Source organism: Ischnura elegans, chromosome 11 (genome assembly GCF_921293095.1).
Source record: "Ischnura elegans chromosome 11, ioIscEleg1.1, whole genome shotgun sequence".
NCBI lineage: Eukaryota > Metazoa > Arthropoda > Insecta > Odonata > Coenagrionidae > Ischnura > Ischnura elegans.
In genome coordinates this window covers 34,533,703-34,560,386 of record NC_060256.1, presented here as the reverse complement: position 1 = coordinate 34,560,386, position 26,684 = coordinate 34,533,703, and the positions used below count along the sequence as shown (strand labels likewise).

The 26,684-nt window shown below is 38.1% G+C and overlaps 1 protein-coding gene across 1 annotated transcript in view; it reads left to right on the top strand.

The window, feature by feature from the left end:
• LOC124168354 (collagen alpha-5(IV) chain-like) overlaps positions 1-26,684 on the top strand; it is a 108,894-nt gene that overhangs the window by 52,208 nt on the left and 30,002 nt on the right. The window contains exons 10-18 of the mRNA XM_046546551.1: positions 261-437; positions 1,023-1,187; positions 2,629-2,790; positions 5,108-5,292; positions 11,732-11,874; positions 14,824-14,951; positions 18,157-18,350; positions 20,552-20,758; positions 25,378-25,483. Of these exons, the coding sequence (XP_046402507.1) occupies positions 261-437; positions 1,023-1,187; positions 2,629-2,790; positions 5,108-5,292; positions 11,732-11,874; positions 14,824-14,951; positions 18,157-18,350; positions 20,552-20,758; positions 25,378-25,483 (1,467 nt within the window). The remainder of the gene's footprint in view (positions 1-260; positions 438-1,022; positions 1,188-2,628; positions 2,791-5,107; positions 5,293-11,731; positions 11,875-14,823; positions 14,952-18,156; positions 18,351-20,551; positions 20,759-25,377; positions 25,484-26,684) is intronic.

Genomic DNA, 26,684 nt, shown 5'->3' with positions numbered 1-26,684 from the left:
TGCTGACCTTAGTTCTTTTGCATATGAAAATGCTTGTTGGCTATAGCCGACAAATTAAACTCAAGGGTTAAGATGGGGAGAAAAAAAACTTAATGAATTCTTCCTGAATGCAAGAAAAAAATTTAACTTGTACGTCATGCTTGGTACATTCAGGGTATCTCTCGTCAACCCTATCATTTATATCATGTGAGCACTTAGCAACTTATAATTAAAAAGCAAATGATGTAGTAAGCCTTTCACTTTTGCGACCTGTTCCACAGGAATCCCTGGAGCCCGTGGTCCACAGGGCTCTGATGGATATCCCGGAAGTCCAGGAGGAGTCGGAGAGAAAGGTTTCCCAGGAGTGAGCATTGTGGGTCCACCAGGTTTCCGAGGTACTCCAGGACGAGATGGAGTGAATGGATTACCTGGTGACCGTGGAGAGACTGGTCAAAGGGGTAAGTTGGCAAACAAAAGGCAGGATTGAGAGCCATATGATATTATAAGAACTTGTGTGCACTCCTATTTAATTATATACCCATGCATGTGATCCTTGTGCATATTGTAGATATTGCTACTTTATGTAGGTAATACAGAGACAATAAATATGAAATATATTTGCTACAGTCATTGATTCTTAGTCATACATGTTTCCTTCAAGATCATGAAAACTGATGACTTTATTTTTTAATATTTAATATAAATAATAATAATTATAATGTAATAAAAAATATTATAATATAATAATTATTAATAATATATAATAACATTAATAATTAATATAATTAAATACAATAATAAAATAAATATTTTTTAATTTAATTTTTTTTTTGTTCAAATTTTCATTTTTGTCTCAAATTTAATGGAGGGTTTGAACAACCTAACCACTTAACTCTTTGCTGTAGCCTTGCTGAAATCTTACTAATTTACTCCTACATCTACCAGACTTTTATTCCCCATGTCATACGTCAGACGTGTATGATGTCAGAGTGTGATCACTGATATGGATTGTGGAATTCCTCAAATGTGATGTTTTGTTTCAGGGCCCAAGGGCTTCCCAGGACAAGGTGTGGCAATCGAGGGTCCTCCTGGAGAGCCAGGGCTTCCAGGCATCCCTGGAGTGCCTGGACCTAATGGGATGCCAGGACGAGATGGCTTTGATGGACTCAAGGGAGAGCGGGGAGATGATTGTGGGATTTGTACACCAGGTGAGATTTTTGGCTTTCAGTTTCCTCAGGGTACGGAATGTGGCATAACGTTGTCCAAAACTTCTTAAACGTTAGCCCTGACTCGAAGAACACTTTGCATCTGTACAAGTTCCCTTTTCAAAAACTCACTAACGAACTCCTCGCCTCGACAACCCACCAAAGCTAGCATAGCCCTTCTCAGAATGATGGGAAGGCCAACCTTGGATGCTTTACCATAAACTGTAGATTCCTTGTCCCTCATGCAATGATGGGAGAATGACTAAGCAGCCTTAGGCATCTTTCAGAATTATTTTAGATTTTATGCACTTCAAACCCGTTTTTAATGACCTATATCATAAATGAGGATGGAGCTTCATAGATCTCTTTTGACAACAAAGTCTTTGGGAGTATAGAATGGCTTTTTTCACTGCAACCACTTTCTCTTCTTCAGTGTGAAATTGAACTTCGATAGAGTAACACAGCCTCGAGGATGGAAGACAAGTCGTCTTCCGAAATGTCGGCTTACATAAAAGCTTTAACCTGGATGCAAACCCGAGAAATATTTGTCAGAAGTATTCACCAGGAAAAACTTAAATCACTTTCTCTTCCATTATTCCACAGCCACACATCATTCTTCTCATGAAAATGCATTCATAGGACTTCTTATGCGTTTGATACATGATATGAGTAAACAGGAAATTAACAGAAATGGAAATATTGGTCATGTTCCCTCTCAGCTCTCTCTAGAGGCTTTCAGTCACCAAATCATCATGCATATATCCCGACCTTTATCCTCTAAAATTAGTCATTTCAACTGAAATAGTAATTTTTTTAAATGCATGAATCCAATTTTGCAATTTGACACATGAAACCTAGTTGATGCTCTATAAATTCATGTGGTATTACTTAATTAGGTATAAAGTATCATTTTTTTCATTGAAAGCAGTTAAATATTAATAAATTTTATTTTGTGGCATGAAAATTTTGAATTTCATAGTCCCGTGAACTGAATTTTCTATTTTAAGGAAGTATTTTGAAATTATATTTAAACTCTCTTAGCACCAACAAAATGCGGAGGAACTAGCGAAAGAAGCCAACATAAATTTAAGAAGTTTTTAGTACTTAATGAAAAAACACAACATGAAGTTACTGTATTAGATATCAATATTATTTTTTTATTTTACTAAATAGGAATTATTTGTTGCATACAATATTCTAATTCATTGGATGAGGGATAAAACAAAATGTATTCTCTTATCATGATTTTAAATCCGGTCTATGCTCTATCTGATATATCGGCTCACATGGCACTTTTAGCCTGTGAAGCAAAAGGCGATATTTGCCCTGTGGCACTAAGAGAGTCAAATCAAAATTTTCAGAGTAATTTGTATTTTTTTTTATCTAAAAAATAATTGAAATTTATTTTGCCCACCTCTGGGGGCTCATCGCTTAATCTTTGCAGCGGCACCTGGAGTAAAGGGTGAACCAGGTGAGCCAGGCCGCAATGGCATCCCGGGTCTACCAGGATTCCAAGGCCTGGCTGGTCCTCGGGGGTTCAAAGGTGCCAGAGGCTTCAAGGGTGTCATGGGACAGCCGGGACTCAATGGACGACCAGGAGCCGCAGGTGAGTGTCCATAACAAAGGATGGACCAGGGAAGAATTCAGCATCAAATTAGGGGTCATGACCTGGGTCTAAGGAGTATGGAACGCTTCCAGGGAGAGAGTTCTCCTATGTGAAATTTTACAAAACACCCATTTTTAATGGGAACTTAAAATTTCATTTTTATTCTTAACGACACAGCTTATTTTGTTTTTAAGCTTGCTTTGTAGAGTAGGGTACGATAAATACAACTCAAACTTCTCTCACATTTGGAACTTGTATCCTTTAATTTGCGTATACATTGCCTTTACTTCTTCACTAGGATACAAAAACTATAAAAATAAAAAAATTTTGACAAAATTTGGGTGGTGTCATGACCCCTGTGACCCCTCCTCTATATCCACCCCTGCCCTCTACATGATATGAATACAGGTACCTCGAATTATGACCATCCAAAGTTACGGTTAAAATTATTTTGAAAAATCCCCAAAAATTTCTTCTTGGTAAAACCACGACAATCGCATGCATATTGTAGCAATGTTTCTAACATGGCATTAGTCTAAGCCAATAGCTTTTTTTACAATTTTGCTTTCATTTATCAGCAAAAATGTTCAAATTATTTTGTTTAGAGAATCATTTGTAAAAGGTACTTTCACTTCACAGATTGAATCTGCATCATTTGGCACAGCAATATTTTAGGCTTGTAGAAGATTTAATACCAGTGTAAATCACAATCAATGTGACCTATGACCAACGGATACCCTGTCTGTAAGTCAAGGAGTATCTGTAAACCCTCAGCTCCTGCTGAATATCCAAGAAGTGGCTCATGAGGTCCCAAGCAGCAGATGATATCTGTGGGATATCAAAATAAGGTTGATATGTATATATCCAAAACACGTTGTTATTGCACAATGGATATTTTGACAACGCTAAGATGTCCTATTTGAAACATCCACAACTATACATATGTAAAAATAACATTGCATAGATATCCAATTTGTAATATCCACGATATCAAAAATTTATTATTCCAAATTGTATCCATAAGTAGTATATCGATGGCTAAGTTCTATCAACACGTATCTCAAATTCGGCTGGTTTGAGACAGGTATCTTAAAGTGAATCAATTATGAGTTCAAATTACTGACTTCAACTCTTCCCTATTGGAATTTTCTTATAAGCCTTACCGAAACTCTTGCAGGATTTTATAATTCTTATAAGAACTCTGCATTTTTAATAGAATCCTATAAGAATGTTGTGTGGGTCGCATATCTTTCAGGTTTTGTCCAGCAGGCGTTTAAGCCACCATAACTTATGTAGGCAATTGATAATTCTTTAAGGAATTCTTATAAGATTTTTTGGAAATTATGCATAACTCTGTGTTAAACAGTGTTTTGCTGCTAATTTATTGGCATTTTCAGTAGGTATTTCACATAAATGGTCCCAAGAAGCTGAGAATTCTTTTTGTGCGACTTGTTAATAGATATCTATGGCTAAGTTCTAACAACACGCATCTCAAATGCGGCCAGTTTGAGATAGGTATCTTCAACAAAGTGAAATGACATTTAAAAATAAAATACAAGCAAAAAACAACTCTTTCTTTGAAAATGAATGCTTCTTTTTCAGTTTTATGAACTTTTGGTTTTTAATTTCAGTATACAAGTAAAAGAAATTAATGTTTTTTTTTTTGCTCTCCTGAAAAGTTGCTATCTTTGAGATAAGTGTTGTTAGAACTTAGCTATTGATATTTTCTGTATAGAATTGAAGGGCACACATGTTTTATTTGTATGCCTGGGGATTACCAAAAACCATGATAAGTTCATCCATTATCTACTCATTAGATGTTGTGAAAATATGTTGTAATACGGACCTCCATGTCCACTGCTGGATATTGCTGCAACGTTGATTTGTGGGTCCTGTGGATATTTGACAGATATCCATGCAATGTTAACCAGATAAACATGGATGTCATATGAGTGGGTTAGAAGCCACGGGGTACAGTTTTCTAAACAGAATTAGGTACAGAAATCTGGTAAAGAAAATAATGGAGATCAATTAGATATTTAGCAGTGCATTGTATATTCCACTTGATGTCAGTACAGAACAGAGACTCACTCTAATCCCTTGGAAACCAAGTTTTTGTATATTTCTTCTATCAATTTCTGTACCTAACTCTGTGTAGAAAAAAATCACTTGTCCCCCTTGGCTTTCACCCCCTCATATGTTAATGCCAAAAATGTTGTCTGGATGTTGCTGGAATATAGATTGCTGCTTGGGGTATAATGTAGATATAGATGAATATGTCAGCCTACACTGTATTGTTCTACTACTTGATTGTCAGGGCTGGCGGGATATCCTGGGCTGAAAGGACCCCCTGGTGAAATAATCATGATCCGTGGAAATGACACCGGCCGCAGAGGGCCCCGAGGAGACCCAGGCCTCCCAGGTCCAAGGGGTATGGTTGGTTTCCCAGGGCCTATGGGTCCTAGGGGACTGGATGGATATCCTGGAGTTAAGGGACAGCCTGTAAGTTCTTATTGTAGCTATCCAAGCAATTATATGTCCAATAAATGGCCTGCTGTGTATGCATGATACCAAAGAAGAATACTTGATTATAAGTCATGCAATTAAACAACTATTTGATAAATTACATTATGCAAAAGGGAGAAAACTATTCTTCACTTAAGTAGGTGTTCTTCATACATATATGTATGTATTTCTGGGTCCTTTTGAAAATGATACTCAAAGCATCGTATCACCCACAGTTATTTCATAAATCATATACTCTGCTAATGTTTTCAACAAAAATGTAGGTAAAGAAAACATGGATGCATCATGTTTAAGTAAAATATAAGTTGAAACCAATAACATATGGAAATATATAACCAGTGAACCAATGCATATTGGGAATGCGGAACCAAACATTCATTAACATCTTTCTATCCGAGATTTCTTAGCTATCATGGCATAGCCTCTTCTTTTCCCCCTTTACAGAATTTCTGTGCATTCACAGTGAAGTACCTAGCAATAGTCTATCATCATTCAAGCATACCAAATTTTTTAATATCATTGTTCCATTTCCTTGATGTTGGGATGGAAATTTTCACCCTGTTCCACACTTTCATGTTACAGGGCAATGTGTCCTTGTCAACATTGCAAAAATGTTAGTGAAGTAAAAATAAAGTGCAAAGAATGTGGGTGATATGATGTTACGAGTATAATTTTCAAATTCAAGAGGTTGAAGTTCAAGAAGAATACCTATATTTTCTAAAAAAATTGTGACTTTGCAATTTTTTGTAGAGTGTTATCAGTATATCAGCCTTTAAAAAGTCCCACACCCCTTCTACTACATTCACCATTCAATGGTTCTCTCAAGTAGACCATGTCAATAAATAGGATTGTACACTACTATAACAACCGCATGCAGGTTCAGGAACAAGCTTAGGTAATGAAAGGCTATTGAGGAAATGTTAATTCTAAACCCTTTATACTCACTGGAGGAAAACTTTGAACTTGACTTTTCCAGGGTGAATTATTTTCTTTTTACAGGCTATTTTTTACTACAGGCTTTTTTTATATGCTCTTTTCTGATGACATATAAAGTAGTATGTGTCACTCTTATGATGAATAGACTATTATTATCATAATCGCAAAGGGCCAAGTAAATGGCTCTACATTAGATTTAGGAGCCTCAGTTCAGCACTTTCCCAAGTTTTACTTCTAAAAAACATCTCAGAAACTTAAAGTATGCACCAGAAAAAGAAGAAATTTGAGGGCTGCAAAATGGGCAACCATGTTAAAAATTTGCCGTATCATTATCTGGTTGTAGAAATACCTACTTGAAAACTAATTCTTGATTTTAATTCCGAGTAGAAATCACTTGCATAACAACCTTTGAATAACCTGGCACCAAAACCACTGTGTAAAAGTGTGTATAATTGATTACATATTGTGTCAGAATAAGTTGGATCAGGGGCTTATCCCTATGTTGCAGGCCCAAATTCCAGAAGTCATTTAATGCCTGATAGTGAGAATGGTGGGCTACATATACCAATGACCACCCACTTACTTCTGCAAGTCTCTTTCTAGTGGTTAAAGAATTATTGCATAGCATTGCATGCATAGTATCCATGGATACTTTGCCTGTATATCTACACCACCTTATTAGGTATTACAACAAATACAATTTGTATGTTGATTATTAAACTTGCCATCAAAAATAAATCTTTTGATAATCTAAACATGAGAATACAGTGGAACCCCGATTTATCGTTCCCGCATTCATCGTTTTCCCGCATTCATCGTTCGCCGCTCCTGGTCCCAAATTAAGTTCCATAAAGACAATGTAATTTTTTCCCGCATATATCGTTCCCCGAAGTATCGTTTTCCCGCATTTATCGTTTGAAGATCGCGGTCCCGTCGTATAATTTTCCTGCATTTATCGTTTGACGAAAATGAGACGAAGTGTTTACAAAGTGTTATTTATGGCTAATAACGACAGACACATAGTTTGAATCTTCCCCTGGAGATTGAAATACGATAGGGAGAAGCTGAGTGCCGTGGGGAAGCTGAGTCACGTTATCGCATTTCCCAAGATCCGGTATCCCCCTCCATTCAGCACTCGCCTCTCCCAGTCTGAAGCTTTCCTCTTCTCCGAAATAAAAAAAAAAGGTCCCAGCTCGAGCAGGGATCGTATTACGAAGACCTTAGCTTCGAAAGAAAATATCAAGTTACTCGAGAACAAAAGAAACCTTTTTCACGCTTCCCCCTTTCTCGACGGCTGACTTTTTTTTAGCTGACTCGCTTCAAGGATCCCCACCTCTGGATGTCAACTGCTGCATGAATCACCTATTAGGCGAAAAGGTGTGTAAAAATGAATTTCGGCAATTGGTATTTTACTTCTATTATATTGAGATATTAGTGATGTGCACGTAATTAAAAAAAGAATGATACCAAACACGACGTATTTCTAACGTTATTTAACCATTTTAAGCAAGGAAATAGTTGGTATAATAAGATGGTGATTTCTGTCGAATATCGACATCCTCGCAGCTGATAGTGAGCTTCATGGCAGTTGATGCGGATTTTTTTCGAAAACAGGGCGTCTGGTTACAATAAACGAGTTATGCTACAAGTCTCACTTGTCTGAGGTGCTAACGAAGCGATGTCTTCTCAGGATATATTGTTTCTCCCTACTAGCAATCTGAATTCATCTGCTCATCCAGAGCTATGCAACTTATTGTTACAAATGAGTGGGTAAGTTGCCTTCTCCATAGAATAAAAAAATTTGCGCAGCCTTACGGTCATGCTTCACCGTCTGCAGTAAGCTCTGCTTACGCCGTACGCGATAGCATTAGTGCCGAACTTCACCTCGAACGAGTGGTTCCGTACTTTCCAGGATGGGTTGGCTTAAAACCGGCGAGTATTTTCCGTGTGGGTTCAATAGAGTCCGGTTTCATTTTTATTAGTTTTATTCTTATTCGTCTGCGGACCATGGCCCTTCCGAAGGCACAAGTGAGAACTTTAAAAGGCTGAAAATAATTGAAGACGAAGAAAAGAATCCGGGCTACAAATGCGTGAATATTACAGCACGCCTCGGTATGTCCGCTAGTACATGACGGCAGGGGTGGGGGTAGAGCGAGATCCCTGGTGAAAACAAGAAGTGGGATGAAGCCGAGGATCAGGTGGGCGTGCCGCTGACGATTAACGCCACATTGCCTCAATCATATTAAACATTTAATTGCAAGAAAGGAACATTTCAAATAATAAACTATTTTTGGCCTTCTTGATACATCCTATAGCCAATCACTGCGACGGCGAAATCAGTTGTTTGAGGCATAACACGCACATTTCTCTCGTAAATACGTGTACTTGAAATGGCATTTGATGGATAAGAATTTTTACGTCGAACAGAAATGCATAATAGCAGTGAAAATTCCGAGTGGAGTGAAACATTTTTTTAGCAAGGCGGCGTGTTCCTTCAGGATATTTGAAAGAGATATAATCCGAATCAACAATATGACCTAAGTGTTTCGATAAAGGAATAATATTCCGATAATCAGCTATAATCTTTTTTGAATCCATTAATGAATGTCATAATTCGCAAAAATCCAGCGTTTCCTGGGGCATAGGCAACCCGGACAACCATTCCCGCATTCATCGTTTTTTTCATCCATCCCCCTGAAAAACGATAAATCGAGGTTCCACTGTATATAGGCTTTTTCAGGGCCAGACGAGAGCAAAAAATACTTTTCAATTCAAGATAGAGACTGGAATGGTTTAACAAACAAGGAGTATGTATGTATAGTGAATGTATATTCCCAGACGGCACAGAACCCTCCGTATCTAATTCGTATGTACATAGTACCCATTGACTAAGGGGATACTATGCCGCTCCGTCGCTTTTCGTCAATGGATACATTCCATTCGCGGCCTGTCGACGAAGCGCGTACGCAGCATGTGAATGTCCGCTACTAAGCACGTACGATTGGATACAAAGCGCGCAGGAACACGGCACTCAGGCTAATCTCAATCGATTAGGTCGAAATTAGTTATATCGTAACTCGCACGATCGAAAAATGTATCGAACGCAACACAATCGATAACTACCGACCGTAGCGAGAACCTTGATACGAATGAATTGTAAGTTCTCAATAGGTAAATAACACCATATCATGAATTCTAATTACCATGAAAGACTCACGACCGACAAAGTTTTTGTCGGTTGTGAGTTTTTCATGGTAATTAGAATTCATGATATAGTATTATTTACCCATTGAGAACTTACAAAACTTACTCGGCCACTTAAATAACTCTGCGAAAAATGAGATTCTCACGGCTAATTCACGCATCCCCAGCATCCAGAATTCTTAAGTGGCTCGTACTTACATGGAAACCTTGAGATGTTAATGAGAGTAAATTCTTATTAATTTTGACACTAAATAAGACATCACATAGCCCACGAGCATTAAAAAGCTTACCCTAAAGCCTGACGAAATAAAAGTTTTAAATAAAAATTGCCGATGAAACAGGATTGCTGACACATCTGCTATTAGTATGATCGAATTCATCAAAATGCAAGCAAAAATTAACGTATAGTTCAGTCTCAGCTACTAAAACTTACCCATATCAGGCGCTAAAGTATTTGAAAAATTATTTGGGATGAGTAAAAGTCTCTAGGTCACTGCAGTAAATGTATCAACCTATTAAAAATATGAAAGTCCTGCCAAATCACCAGCATAAACACTTGTAAAATAAAACATGTTATCTCTTAGATCACACCTCCGATTTTATACTTACTTTGCATGTAGTCACCACCGCAAGAAATTTTAAAGAGGCAGGAAAGAAAAAACCCACAGAAATACAATACATATATTATGTATTTTCTATTGTCAACCACAATAATATTTCCAATTTTCTCTTCTATCCCACATCTAATTTAGCGAAACAATTACTCTTATTCTCTTTCGAATAGAAAATTATTTAAAAGAGGACTGGTCGATACATACAAACTATCGTCAATACTTTCTCCGATGAACGTCCACTATCACTGCACCAACTTGCACAAATCAAATCCACATCCACAAATATGTCACTTCTGCCACAATGTCTGTCTTCTTGGCGACAGGTAACAGTGAAGCAATGGTACCTTCCTCCAATCTGGGTAACTTCAATTCAGCAAGAATTTTCTCCTCGTCTTCTCGTCCAAGGCCACAGATTATTTTCTGATATCACAAGGTGCGATGTGAATCTCACTCACCTAAAATTAATAAATAATAAAATACCATGTAACTTATTAGGTCAAATCATTTCCAATTTTTGGTATTTCTGCATGAGAAATCAAATTACTATAGGCTCGTAAATATAGTAAATATTTGTATGCCTGATATTTTTATTGTTTTTAACTATAGCATAAGATAATTTGAAATGATGAAAGCCGACGTGTAATACACCATAGGGCAAGCTAAGAAGCAATATTCGATCCTATAAACTTGGCAGCTTATTCCTAGTTTCTCCTTTAACCACACGTTTACCGAATGAATTAATACAAAAAAGACAACTAAAATGCAAGAATTTTCAAAAGAATTGCTGCTACAATATTTTGAATCACCATTTTTAGTACTGAATAGTACTATAGTACTTCAGTACTGAATAGTTCGGGATGTTGATGCATCAACATCCCGAAGCCACTTCTAACTTAAAATTACATCCAAATAATTACAGCGAGAAAGAGTACATACCTCACAGTTTTTCGTGGGGGTGAAATGTTTTCTTCTTATCGCCCAAATGCACTTCTTCTTCAACTCAGGATCTTTTGGAAAGCTAAAAACTTGAGCCATGTCCCGGAGATTCCATTACATCCCGACATACACACACGGAAGGCATTTTTAACAAAAATATCTCACAAACACGTTTCTGAAGCCCAGAGAATGAAATTAAAGAATAAGGGAAACTTCACCATTACCAGACACTATTTTTCACAAACTTAACCACAAAAATCCCTGAAATGTGGTGAGACGTGACGTAAACCATGCCATCCGATGCCATCTCCAACGGCTTGTGAAGGCATGTGATCTTTCTAGGAGGATATGGCACGATGGCATAGGATGGCACCACCCGCGAAAGAAAATAGTCCCAGACCGAATACAGTTTTATCGATGAGATACAATTTTATCGATGCATATGAATTTGCCAGTCCTCTTGCATCTTTTTTCGTCATTAAAGGAAATAAAGAAACAAAACCTTCTAAGTAACTTCCTAAGCGCGATTTTTGTATCTTGATTGTCCACCCTCGTATTTAGGTACGAAAACTTCCTGTGCCGTCTGGGTTATATGGGTGAAATTTTAGAAAGAAACAGGTGAATGCAATAATTGTGTGAGTTTTTTTGTATATTATACCTAATATTTTATGCATGATTTTTTCAAATAAAAATAAAAATGTGCATGTGAATATTTTTATGGCCAGGGTTTTGTTGGCGATGTTGGCCCACCTGGAAGGGATGGTATCCCTGGAAGAGATGGGCGTCCTGGTCAGCCTGGAGACGACGCCGATAGTTCAAGGATAGCACTTGAGAGATTAAGAGGAAATCCTGGCCCTCCTGGTCCAAGGTAACAATGGTGCAGCAATGGACTGTACTTTTTCATTTAGAAACTTAATAAGACAGGAAATAATAAAAATGATAATAAAAATAAGAATTTTTGTGGGACATTAGACAAATGGATTTTGATTTGATTAGAAATTGATAATGGGAGAAAAATGTTCAACTGAAGTTTTCTCTGTAGGTTATTTGACATTTGGTTACATATTTGATGTTAACTACTTTTTGGGTTTCGAGGCGTGAAATATCTCATTAAACATGCTGAATTTAATGTTCTAAATTCTAAAAGTGAAAAAAGTAATTAGCTCAGATGCAAAAAAAAAGCTTGAAGGAAGTTCAATGGCTCGGAAGAGGAATGTGGAAGGGCGGGTGGGGTGTAGGTGACACCCCAGGACACTTTAACATGTTCCGATCCCGAAGTGAAATGAAATTTTTATGGGATACTGGCAGTATTTTGTCAAAATGTATGAGACTTGAAGGTATGAGAACTAACAACATTGTAGAGACAACAATGGACGTACAATGTGTCAAAGAAGAACCATGGGGTGTCATTTACACCCCACGCACCCATTCCCGGATTAAGGACCACCCTACTCTCCTTCCTAGCTTCCCCACCTTGGCCAGCCTTCAACCATAACATGACTCAATGGACTCAAGGGAGAGAGAGGAGATGATTGTGGGATTTAAAGATACAGTGTCCGGCGTGATGCGGTGGAAATATTTGATATTCAGCTTATTAAAACAACTTGTCTGTTTCCACACTGTTTTATTTTCACCGACCATGGTTTCGGCAACTTGTGCCATTGTCAAGGTACATAGCCTTGGGTGACAGCCTTTTTATATTGGTTTTTCAGGAGGGGAAGGGAGGGAGGGGAGGGGTTATTGGGGTGTGTTCATTCCGAGGTTACTGATGACGTCAATGGGCGATGGGTTGGAGGTAGGGTAATGTTCAGAAGGGGAGAGTGGAATGGGAACATATGGTCGTTTTGGAATGGACCAACCGAGGAATGAATACACCCCAATAACCCCTCCCCTACCTCCCTCCCCCCTCCTGAAAAACCAATATAAAAAGGCTGTCACCCAAGGCTATGTACATTGACAATGACCCAAGTTGCCGAAACCATAGTCGGTGAAAATAAAATAGTGTGGAAACAGACAAGTTCTTTTCATAAGCTGAATATTGTGGGATTTGTACACCAGGTGAGATTTTTGGCTTTTAGTATCCTCAGGGTATGGAATGTGGCGTAACATTGTCAAGAACTTTTAAAACGTTAGCCCTGACACGAAGAACTCTTTCCAACTGCCGGTGAACAAGTGAGGGAAAAAACTCCTTCTCAGGTTCCAACGAAATAATCTTTGGATTTTTCTCTTAATAGAAAAATCTTCCAATTTCGTTGGTTAAACTAAGTATGGTTTCACTAGAAGTTGGCCCCATTGTTCTCATGGTGGCGCGGATAATCCCTATCCCACCCTTCCAGTGGCGCAACTATGGGTGGGAGGAGGGGTTGAGGGGATAGATCCCCCCCAAAGCCTCAGAGAAATTTAAAAAATATTTAAAACTATTGTCTAGTTTTGATGTATAATAAATGCATCTGCTTGAAGTTAAATTTTTAGTGCCAAAATGATGTAAAATGTAATTCCAAGCATATCATTTTTCAAAAATTTTCCCGTATCCCTGCTGCCCTGTTGGTGGTGGTCACCACCTGAAGCCATCCCCCCCAAAGCATATTCCTAGTTACGCACTGAACCCTTCCATCCCTATCCTCTCCCGGAGGCGTCGACGGGCTCCTATCACGGCGGTGCCTCCCTCCTTTCTTCCTTCCCATCCACTCCTCTCCCCAGGTGTCCGGGAGCATCAGTCAAATTATGTAATGGTTCCTGGCCCCAGTGTGTTGTATCCTTCAAATATCCCCCCCTTAGACCCTCATTCTTCTTGACTCAATGGCATATAAAGTCAAAAGTTTTCCTGCCAGTGGCACAGCGAGGGGGGATTTTGGGTGATAATACCCCCCCCCCAGAGCTCAGAGAAATTTTAAAGTTGAATCCATTTTACTGAATTGCATTAATAATACTTATAGAATAGGGTAAGGATTTATAAAATATCCCTCAGAATGCCTTATAACTCACTATTTATCCTAAAATTTTTCCGGGGAGGGCCCCCACACCTCCCGCTTACCATGGCGGGTATTCCATACCCCCAGACACCCAGTATTAGTTACACCTAAAACCCCTCCTAGCCTTAATTCCTAGCTGTGCCCCCGCTTCCTGTACCCTGTATTTGCACCTGACAATGTTGCACAGCGAAGAGACTGGTCAATATTAAAATTATTTGTGTGAAATTTACAAGGTTTTTTGGTTCAACTCAATGAAATCTTGAGAACAATGCATGCATTGTTATTATTGATGTCCACAATTATAATACTAGAAATAAAAAAAACATAGAGGTAACTAGATGCAGACTGTCCAAAACCCAAAGGGCAACTCTTGACATTAAATTTTTTAATATGCTGCCCAAATCTGCTCACCATACAACCTTTAACAAGTTTCATTGGGTGATGGAAAAGTGGCTACTGGACAGACCATTGTATGATATTAAGGAATACTTTGAACTTGATTTTTCCACCTTGTGTTTTTGACTTTATCCATTTTTTTAAATATTATTTTTAATGCTTCTTAAATGTTACTATCAGAATGTAAACTATATATGTTTCAACTTTAATTTTCTGATTGTACAATGTAAAAATGACGACATCCATTACATGCCCAGACGGCACAGAATCCTCCGTATCTAATTCGTATGCAGATAGTATCCATTGACCACCGCTCCGGCGCTTTTCGTCAATGGATACTATCTGTATACGAATTAGATACGGAGGATTCTGTGCTGTCTGGGTGTAAATGTGCTCAGGATGAATAAAGACTTTATTATTATTATTAAGTATTTTATCATGACAATTAGGGGTATGCCTGGCTTCCAAGGAGATCGCGGTGAGCGAGGTGAGCCCGGAAGGACTATGGGGATAGGATCTGAATTGCTTATCCAAGCAAGAGGACCCCCTGGCCTAAATGGCTCAAAGGGAGACACAGGTGAGAGTATTTGCACACTAATGCAGCAGCAGCTGCTACCACCCACAAAACCATGTGTACTAGCCCTAGTAGTACCAAAAGGATTATATCTAGATTTAATACATATCATAGTATACACTGCACACACGTTATATCTGTATAAAATACATGCAAATGTCCTCTACCACGCAGATGATATCTAGATATTATACGTATTATATCTTCTGCCATAATATGGATTTTATATAGATTAAATACATATAACTCGTCGTAAATCTGTATATCATACATATCTTACACATGTCTGATGATCTCTGGCTACGCCGTAAGGATATTATTTGTATATTTTAAAGATTCTAGTACACATCCAGGACCATGGATCATCAGACATGTATAAAATATGTATACCGATGTATTTCGAAATCTTAAAAATATATAGATATAATCCTTTTGGTACTACTAGGGAGGGGTGGCCTGAGGCTCAGTATCAAAATCACCACCAGCTCTACTTGAGCTCTACACCTATATATCATTTGTAAGTACAGTGAGTCCTCGTTCTACGTCACCCCGTTTAACGTCATTTCGCGATAACGACACGAAAAAATTGAGACCATCATTCGTTTATCGCACCTTCGCTTCGTGATAACGTCATGGCTTTTAAATTTCGCACGTGAAAAAAACGCGAAGCAGCGGGCGTTGAAGGTTGTTCGTTTTGTGGGCGGTAATACAGTCAGTCTAAATGAAGAGTAAAACGATGTGTTTATTGTTAATTGTGATTACAGTTTTAGCAAATTTTCTGCAAAATGAATTCTTAGGTAGGTGCGCAAGGTTATACTTGACATAATGGTTTTCGGAACCTAAAAATTGATTTCAAGGAATTTTTCTGTGTAGAATTCGGGAGTTTTTGTCATCACTTTTTTCTGCGTGTTGACTATAATTTTGGTTCCTGTAACTGCGACGATGTTTCAGCGATGATGATGCCCAGGCGACGCTCGTCCGGGCGACCACCATAGTGAAGCCGAAAAGCAAATGCGGGAAGATACAAAAATGGAGAAGGATTTACGTCACTGCTGATATTGTCCTCGATGAAGACAGGAACTCTTATTTATGCCATAGCTTGGCATTCCCATCGTAAAAAATGCCCCAGATATGATACGCTAAAATTTTTTCACGTAGGAATTGTGAGGTCCAGGAGCCGATATTCACTTTTTACATTGTTTCTTATGGGATATTATGCTTCGATTAACGTCATTTCGTTTACCGTCACATTTTTCAGGAATGGTAAGTGACGTTAAACAAGGACTCACTGTAGTTGCTATATAATATCAGTGAAAACTAAGGAACACAAGAAATACCCAAATTTACACTTGATATATTACTATACCTAGGAAGGGAATAAATGTTTTGGCCTGGACTGGGATGTCTTATTGTTAGTAGGTAGGTACCGGGAGAGGGGGGGTCTCAAGAGAAGTCCAAATACCTATAGCCATACTCCATGGAAAAAGGTTTGTAAAATCAAAACTAAGATGATTCTTTTATTTTTTAATTTTTTTCCTTCTTTGACAAAACTAAACTTTTATTGCCGTATTGTGTTATGCTTTCTGGTATGAAATATTATTATTTAAAAAATAATTCCCTTGATTTTTGCGTGAAACCGGGACGTTGTAGATAATTTTTTAAAACTGATGGGATGCCCTCAAAAGCGGTCACAACTGGGACCGGGACGTATGTCCACTGTAACCATATCTTTACTCGCCCAATGGAGAAAGCCTAGAGAAAGTGACCAAAATCTACTGAATAAAATAGAATTAAAAGTAATATTTGATCTTAATAACCAGGAAAGCAAGCCATGCAAATGCTAATGCGCAGAATGGGAGTCAATCCACACAACGTGGTCCTGATGCCCAAGAAAATTTGAGCATATTATGCCAATATTATTTTAAGTTTTCGATGGAATAATATTTGCGTATTATTTGCATACAATGCATATTTTTCACATATTTTACACATAATTGACAGAATATTATTTAAAATTTAAGTGAATCTATTTATGCAACTTGTACATATATGGCATAAATTTTGAAAAGTACATATGTAGTTGTGTACACTACTTTTTACCAAAGAAAACTTCAAAAGTGCTTATTTCAGAGTGTATTTCAAGATAAAATCATGTTAAAAATTAGTTTCCCTGCAAAAAACCGTAGTATTAACCCAAATTATAATGTGTAATACACAATATTTTATTCTACATACATAAAAATTTTAGAAATTAAATGCGCATGACTCCATCTTGCACTGTGTCTTAACATGGATAAGGTGGAAGAGGCAGCTATAAAGTCACAACCTTGTCCCAGCAAAGATAATTTATTATTTTTAGTAAAAATGGGCACTTTTTAAATCCTATGATTGAAATAATATCATCAACATTGGAAGGACCAGGGTTGCACAGTTAGGTACTTAGAAGCACCATTACTTGTCATTTTGAGAGGTAGTAATTATTTTAAATATTTCGTTTATGTTAAAATCAATTGATAACTTCAGTAAATATAATCATTTCCTTAAAAATCAATCCAACTAAGTAATTTTTACAAATCATTTTACAACTAAAATTTTTAAGTGAACAGCAGTTAAGTTGCTCCTGGTCCACCTACCCTGGCCTACCACATGACACTTGGTATGGCAGATATGCTGCTTATTTCCATTTAAAATGTAATAAAGAATCTTAAATGCATACTAACTACAACATCAAAATGGCCAATATAGCATTGTGATTTCCCGAATAAAGAATGCGTTACCATTAGAAACAAAATAAAAATGCTTAACCCGTCCTTTTAACGGATGTTAGTCTTTTAAGGCATACATGTGGTATAATTCTATTTCTGTGCAAAAAAATTAACTACCTATGCATACTTTAACATTACAAGTACCATAAAAAATGAATAGAAGTCAGAGAAAATTAAGATGAAAGAAAAAAAACCTAGGAAAAATGATTCAGTAGTGTCAAAATAATGGTTCTGGTCCATCTAGCGATAAAAGTTTGGAAAAATTTAAGTAAAACCATCGAATGCGGATTAGCAAAAAGACAAATTTAAGTCAGTTAGTTTCCATATTCACTGGGTGAGCCTTCGTACTTGAGCACAAAAATGCATGTAATGCATAGTTTTGTGGGTGGGAAGAATTTGATAAGCATATGCACTCCAGCTCTTTATTTTCTCTGCACCTGAAGGCCCTCGAGGTGAACCTGGAGAGTCAGGTCAGCCGGGAGACACAGGATTGCCAGGGCGTGCGGGAGCTCCAGGGCAGCCTGGGTACTCGCACATGGGCCCAGAAGGCCTCATCGGCTATCCAGGCGTGATCGGAGAGCAGGGACCAAGGGGCCCACCAGGACTGCCTGGCTTTGAAGGTCGCCCAGGGGAAGATGTATGTGTGCAAAACTCACATGATCACTTTGTGTACTGTAATATTTCAAGCCAGATAACTTTTACGTAAACTACTTTTTTCCTAACATCACGTCACCAGTTGCATAGTCAAAAGAATATAAAGTAAAAAATGCAGTTTCCAGTGTAATTCGATGGAAATCTTTGATAACGAACATAATGAAACGTACTTGTCTATTTCCACACCTATTTATTCCAACTGACACGGGTTTAGTACATAATTTCGGCACCTTGAAAATGGCATTGTGCCGAAACCTGGGCTGGTTGGAATAAATAAGTGGACATAGGCATGTAAATTTCATTCTGTTCAATATAGGAGAGTTTTCTTTCCCATTGGTCCCTTAATATCAGTATAATTGCTGAGGACTTTTGATGAATAACAGCTATGTGATTGCAATTATATGCTATAATTACTCTGTGATCAGTTCAACTTTTCAACAGCCCTTAATTTATCACCCTGTCTTCTTCTCAGTGGGTCATTCTTCATAACTTGGAAGGCTGAATAATCTAGTTAAGTTCCATTCAAGTGGGCAGTAAGAGATGATACAATAAATGACCTGATAATTACAATAATTCACTGAACCCCAGTCATGTATCATGTTAAACATTTAAACAATGATCTCTTTCATAGTTCTCATATAAAATAATCTACTGGCAAGTTCCATTCTAAAATTGCTGAGGATAAAACCTTGAGTATAAAAATAATATTAAAAATCCTTCCCTGACTGAATGCAGAACGTATAAGTCCAAATATATTTTTTAACACAGAAGTGCTCGTATCTACTAGGGGAGCGTGAACTATACAATACACTCACAAAGGAGTAAAAAATAAATGGGTTGATAATTTATGTGACATCCAATACCTTTTTAATTTTTCTTCAAGAAGTGAGCAACACACTCTTCAATGTTTTCCCAGTACCTACTCTCCCAGCAACAGCTTCTACAGCTCAGGGGTGAGCTAGAATTTTCGTCATTGGAGGGTGCAAGCTCTTGAAGCATAGGCGTACCCAGCAGGGAGCATAGGAGGGCAACTGCCCATCCTAGAAGCGAAAATAAATTTAGTTCAAAACAAAAATTAAGAACAAATTTTCCTTTTGACGAAAAATGATATTAGCATAAGACATGAAACTAAAATAAAAATCATTATTTTTTCAAGCAAATGATTATAAAAACTAATAAATTGCTTTCATAATTTCCTAAAAATTTTGGTTTCATTAACCTTTTCTGTGCAAAAAAGTTACAACTTGAACGACCACAGCTAGTTTTGCCCCCCCCCCCCCCCCCCCAGTTTTGACTCTGGGTAAGCCCATGCCTTGAAGGCTGGATGGTATGAAGATTGACAGGGAGTTGAGGGAACTGCATGAGTGTCCAGCAATTACATGATGAAGGTCATGAAAAAGGAGGTTTAATGGGTAGGGTGAAGGGCTCTCTGCACACCTGGATTTTCTTCCGGCCAAGCTTAACGTTCATTTTCAATTCCAATTAAATTTTTGGGGGCACAAACTCAGGGGCATAGCCAGGATGATGTGTGGGGGGGGGGGAGTTCAAGGAAGTGGAACTGTGGTCATTTTTATTTCTAGAAATCACATTTTATGCTATTGCGGCACTTAAAATTACACAATCGATGGGTCATTTGGAAGCTGTTTTGCCTAAACTTACTGGGCATTAAAATACATTTTGCAAAACTGAGCTCATCTATGAATACAATGTGTTCACACTCAGATGCTAGATCTACTATCAGACCGCCCACAAAGCTGTGGTTTCACAAAAAATAGTCAATATCAGTTTATCTTCCAAGTATTGGATGAGTAGAATTAATTTGCTTTACAGGTTAATATTTTTCTGCTAACATTATTTGGGAGGCTCAGTAATACACAAAACAAAACAAATGTAATGATGACCGTATTAAAAATTTTGTCCATTTTTCAAACGTCTAGGGGGGGTAACGTACCCCCTCCTCGCTATGCCACTGCACAGACTTAACCCCCCAAACATGTTTCTTTCCTCTTATTGAATCAAAGTTCCTCCAAATTCCCTTGGAAATTCAAACGAAATTTTTTAAGTGTGTCCGCATACGATTTTTGCATATGAGAGTCTGCACACCAAGTGTTTCCCTTCTAGCTTAATGGATTCTGTATGCACGACAGTATTACCCCTTGCACTGTGATGTCTCTTTGATTAAAGGGGTGGCCAGGAGAGAAGGGAGACCTGGGTGAGGACGGGCAGGCAATTCTCGACGGTGAAATCGGCCCTATGGGTCCTCCTGGTTTCCGCGGTGATCCTGGAGTGGAGGGCTACCCTGGTCTACCTGGGAGGGATGGCCAAAGTGGAGACAGTGGCTTCAAGGGGGCCAAAGGAGCACCTGGCATCCAGGGGCTAATTGGACCACCGGTGAGTCTTCGAATCTAGGTGTGACCAACGGCCAGTGTTGGTAAAAGTGCTGAGAAAAAGTAACTGGGCTCGATAAGGGGGTGTCTATTAACACGTTGCGTACTGGGGTATTTAAATTCCTAGGAATTCTGGGCGGAGGAGTTGAGACTGGAAATATGTGCCTATTAGGGCGTAATGCCTTTGGTTTAAACATGGTTAAAAAGCTAATGTTTAGAATATAACTTTACCCAATCAAACATTATGCTGCATCAATTCATTATGAATAACAAACAACAACTGAAAACGTACTAACGAATACGTATTGTACGCTTTAAAATTGTTTAGGTTTACGCCTAAATGACGAGAATCTTCGTCATCTGTCCGGAACTTTCGGGAAAAAAATGACGAGAATTCTCGCCATCCGTACGCAATGTGTTGAGTACATGAGGTGATTTTGGTGATTTTTGGTCTCCCCCCTACCCCCTTAGGTGAGATATTATGAAATTTGGCTCGACTCTCTCCCCCTCCCCCTAATCTCACATGACACTGTTCAAAATGCATATTTTCAGTGTAAATACATTAACTCTTAGGCAGCGGGAGTTCACGATTTTATAGCATTTTTCCAAACTGAAGGCGGCAGGGTGGAAAATAGAAAGTAGCCAATGGGAAGTGCTGCCCCTCCCACCTCTCCGTTCCCCTCCATCCCCTTCCCTTTTCCCCTCTGCTCCCGTCCATCCGGCCGACCGGCATTGCCAGCCTTGGGAGTAACGGTACTTTCCGGGGCAGCAGAACGAGCGCTCGGCGATCTCCAAAGATTCGGATTGGCAACACTGCCAGCTGGAGAGCGATGTGCACTGAACGGAGTTCGGAGAGAGACTGCGGGCTCCTACAAACTTTCTCCTGTCGCTCTTCTGTGATTGGCTAGAAGAGTGGGTGGGTTGCGAGCACGCTCAAGGTCAGCCGCCTTCAGTTCAGAAAAAGGGTATAGCTGCCAGCAAGTGCAGAAACACAGCTAGCACACTATAAGTCATTGAGATAAGGTGAAAGGAAGAAATAAGGAAGGCGCTCATAATCAAGCTTGTCGGCCTTTCCTTATGGGTTTCTTACGGCCAGGCCGACAAACATCCAGAGTACTGACAAGATGGAGGCCAAACTTTCACCGCTTCTGTAGATGTTATTATTCCATCGTTTTAGAGCATTCATCAAGGCATTTATGTACAAAATAATGTTTTTATTCTTGGCACTTCTATATTATGAGGAGAAATAGCATCCTGTGGCCATAATTTTAAATATAATAATTTCAAATATACAGCAGACTCCCGATTATCCAGCTGCGGTTTATACGAGTTGCGGATTATCCATGCATGATTTTCACTCTTGCTCAATTATTTCCATGATCTTTATTTAAAAAAAATAAAATCGGATGCAAAATCATCGGAATTACTGCATTAATGCTAGGATACACCGGGCTTATTATTTCCGTTAGAATCCCCTTCGTAAAACGGAAGCTATCATGTGCCAGCTGCATTCACAGGAGCACCGTGTTTCTGTTTTCAAATCCTTGCAGTGTGTGACACTCTAAGTGATCACGGATACACGTCCCGCAGCAGTTTTAACCCGGGCAACTTGTGCGAGACGCGACTACGTGGCATGGTGCCTGACAGTGTAGTTTCCGACGTCGATCAGTGGTTTTGAAGCATTCATGCAAATCACTTTTCTGTATCCGTGATCACACAGCCAGGGATGTGTCATTTTCGAAACTAGGCCTTATAATGAGCATTAATAATACGAGTAAAACCATGTTATCACCGCTAAAAAGATCACAAACTGGCAAAGAAAGCTCTCATACAAAATTATCTACAGTCCTATATAGTCTGAGATTACTTACCAACTCACTATCCCATAAAGGACTAATGACCCTGTATCACTGTAACTTCTTAAGTATAGTTAATTATGCCATTGAATTCTGGGGGTCAACAATTACTCTCCTAAACGAAACGTTTCTCCTGCAGAAGAGGGCACTCAGAACCATTTTGGGTATACCTAGAAGAGAATCATGTAGACCGCTGTTTGTTAAGCTGGGAATTCTCACGCTTCCTTGTCTCTATATATTTAAACTATGTGTACTAGTTAAACTCAACCTTCATAGACTAAAGCTAAATCAGGATATACATAATCACCAAACTAGATCACATACATCCATCCACATAACCCTCCACAGACGAAAACTTTCCTACACAAGCCCCATAGCTATGGGCTCAAAAATATATAATTCACTCCCCCCCAAACTTAGGAGCATCTCCTCAATGAACAGATTTAAAGCTGACCTAAAAAGATATCTTGTAAACAAATCTTACTACAGCATCCAAGAGTTCTATATTGATCCCTAAAAATATGTATAAATGTATGTGAATGTCACTTATTGATATATTGTGTTCAATTGTTTAGTGTTACATCTACTGTTCAGTATGTTACATTTTTATGATTCACTTAACTTCCATGACGTGTCCTATATCTATATTCTGTGGCTCACTGTAATATATGATCTTTTGGACAAATAAAATTATTATTATTATTATTATTGAGTTCGGGAAGCACTCTAAAATAACAGAATAAATGCATAAATAATAATATATTGTTTGGCTTAGGTAAATTATGAGCATTGCAAGACATTTAAGTGAAAGTTTGGGTTATCCGTGTTTTCTGATTATTCGTGCCGTCCCTCCCCAGCATTAGCCCGGATAGTCTGGAGTGTAGTGTAATAACAAATCAACCCCATGCTATGCACTTTTACCGAGTAGAAAACCGAATTTCAACGATGCACGCTGCTCATGAATATCAGCCATTTCCAAAATCAAAGAGGTCAAAAAACTCCATGATTGAAAACTGTCACAGGGGCTCGCAACAACTGATTAAAGCCATGCTGTTTCGCATACTGACTCACAAAGGGTGAATTAACACCCATGTAGTGGGAGAATCCCAAATTATCAGAGTTACACACGTAGCAATTTCTTTCCTGTTATTTTTGGATTCCCTCTCGTTCTACCTACTACAGTGGAACCTCGTTAAAGCGAGTACGGGCTATAGCGACACCCCCGCTATTACGAGAGATAGCCGATGCACCGTCAATTTACCCTATAATAAGCGTGTTAAAGAATTCGTTTTTACGAGACCCTTTCGGTGTTGGCTCTCGCCATAGCGAGGGTTTCACCGCCGGAAGACTTTCATGAAGACTCCTTAACCTCTGTAATTGCTAGCGATCTGTTAGAAATGAAGTTAATGGAGTGCTCAGTCTCAAATGTATGTGGTAAACTGTCATTCGATAAATATAATGATGACGAAGCAATGCTTTGCATGATTTTTATTCAGTGCGGCGCTTATAAATTGTTTGAATAGTTAGTCGTTATTTGAGTAAGGAAATTTAGTGATGCAAAAAAACATCGCCTTTCGTCTGGATTTATGCTTACGTTTATCGGATAGATGTTTATCTGTCGCCGCACCACTCCTGTTCCTGTATATCTGTTCGCAACAGGTATATTGGCTATTATTTGCTCCACCTCCGGTAAAGCGACAATTCGCTATAGCGAGTTTTTATTAGTGCACCGTGGGGTGTCGTTATATCGAGGTTTCACTGTACATCCTTCCCAAAATTCAGTACCTACAGGTTCAATCAAAATTCAGTCTTCTATATATAAAAGGGTACAAAAGCCCATGAATTACAGACTCAGCTTCTCGAGTGTATCCACTCTAAGTCAGAATATATATTCTGCATTACATGGAAAAATGTGACCAAGTAATAATGGTGATAATAATTCATTTAGTGCCTTGTTTTAAACTGAAATATTCTTCAATCACAAGAGTAATTGGATTGTTTACCAAGACTCAAGATTGCGATACATTAAAAGTACACTGTGGATGGGATGGAAAGATAAGTTACAGCAAAAAAACATCTTCCCCATTCAGCCATTCTCTTGTAAGTTAAAGATAAGAAAAGGCAAAATTTTATGCCCTATTTTCATGAATTGGTGACATTTAAGTTTCGGCACATTAACTCATTCAAATAGAACCACTCATTGGAAGTAGGGGTTGCTCACAAAAGTATACTCAACAATGAACCACACCTAGCCCATGTACAAGGCCAGGGAGGAGCGGAGAAGCAGCGATGTGCTTGGTATGAGTTTCTGACGTCATTAAATTACCCCCAAAAGGGTTACACTCTGTCATCATGAATAGCTCGAGAAGAAGGTTTTGTGTGTTGAATCAGAAAAACTATAAGTCTCAGTATTTTTAGCTAATATATCACAATTGACAATAAATTTAAATTGGTGAAAAAACTCATTACCATTAGTATAAAATTGAAAAGTATTTGGAATTTGACTTGAAAATCAGTCTAAATAATTATAACCAACTGATCAGCATGTTTAAATTAATCAAATCAACACTAAATCAGCACCTCTTTTCTTCAAAGGGAAAGGAGTAATTATTTAAGAAATTTTTAAGTATTTATTAACAGCAACAGCATTATTAGCATTTGTAACATGATGTTGCTTGCATTTAACTGTTTCAGAACGTAAATAGTACTCATATACTATTGGCATGAGTTCATATTTGCTCTAATAGCTTCCTCGTTATATCCACAGGGCCCCAAGGGTTTCCCAGGTGACATGAGGCCAGGCCTTCCTGGGCTTCCGGGCCGTCCAGGCCTCCCTGGATTGGTCGGTTTCTTTGGAGAGCCCGGAATCAGAGGTGAGAGGTCATTTGGTGTAGCACACCACAAACTTACTGAGTGTAGGAAGGTAGGTGTAAAGTTGTCTTATTTTCTAAAGGTGGGCATAGCTCGGATTTAGATTCACCTACACTCTGACCAATTGTCAAGTGACGGACATTTTTTACTACTTTATGGACAGCTTTCCTTCAATAATTGAAGTTTGCTAGCTCAATCTGCAAATGCTAACACCCTTCACTCCATGAATAATCACTACATAGCTTTCCTTGACTATTCTGATTTTGTACGTAGTTCAGACATTGTTGAGATTGATACCCATAGTGTGGGGTGAACCAATCTGATGCCTTACCAAATAATTTATAATCATTTTTATTTCTCCTAGAGACATGCACAGGTGACAATGGAAGTCGCCAAGAAAATAAAAATTAATAATAATAGTTACAATAAATAAGGTATAGGAATACAAAGTTATAATTTTTAGAAGCAGATGGACAAGAATTACTCAAGAGCGCAACATGAAATCCTTCAGACTAGTGTCAGATATAATTATATTTTTATCGCAAAATTTAACCCACCGTTAATGGCGAGGTGTCTACCAGATGCCAGGCCATTTCCTTTTCTTTGCCCACGTTGTATTTTCATAGTTAGGAAACTCATAATCCTAGATATTATTATTTTATGATTTTGAAATAGTCACCAATATGATTATGTTTTGTCACATTTATGGAATAAATTTTGATACTTTATTGTTTTTGGAGTCTGGTCGATGCCATGCGGCTACTTGAGTTTCAGTACATTACATGATAATAGCTTTGTGATATTCATCGCAAAGTTTTTAAATACTTATATAATTCAAACTAACAACTATCTGAAGCATTAAATTTAAGACATGTGTCATATTGTTATGAATTTTTCATTGTAATTCATTAGATATAATTTCGATGAAAGAAAAACTTTAAGAAACTTCAAAATAGTAGTATTCAGTCTTTTATTAATACAAATATCTCCCTCATTATTATGCATAAATTTGTTGTCCATTCATGGAATTAAGTATTCAATGAATGATTTATTGTAGCTAAAAAAGTTATTTCTACTTTCATGCATTTTGTTTAACCTTTTCAAAATGGTGTCTGAGAAACGCCACGCAACAAATCGATACCTCCATTGCAAAAATGCTCAACAATTGTCCACCGAATCAAATCCACTCATCTAATAACCAAA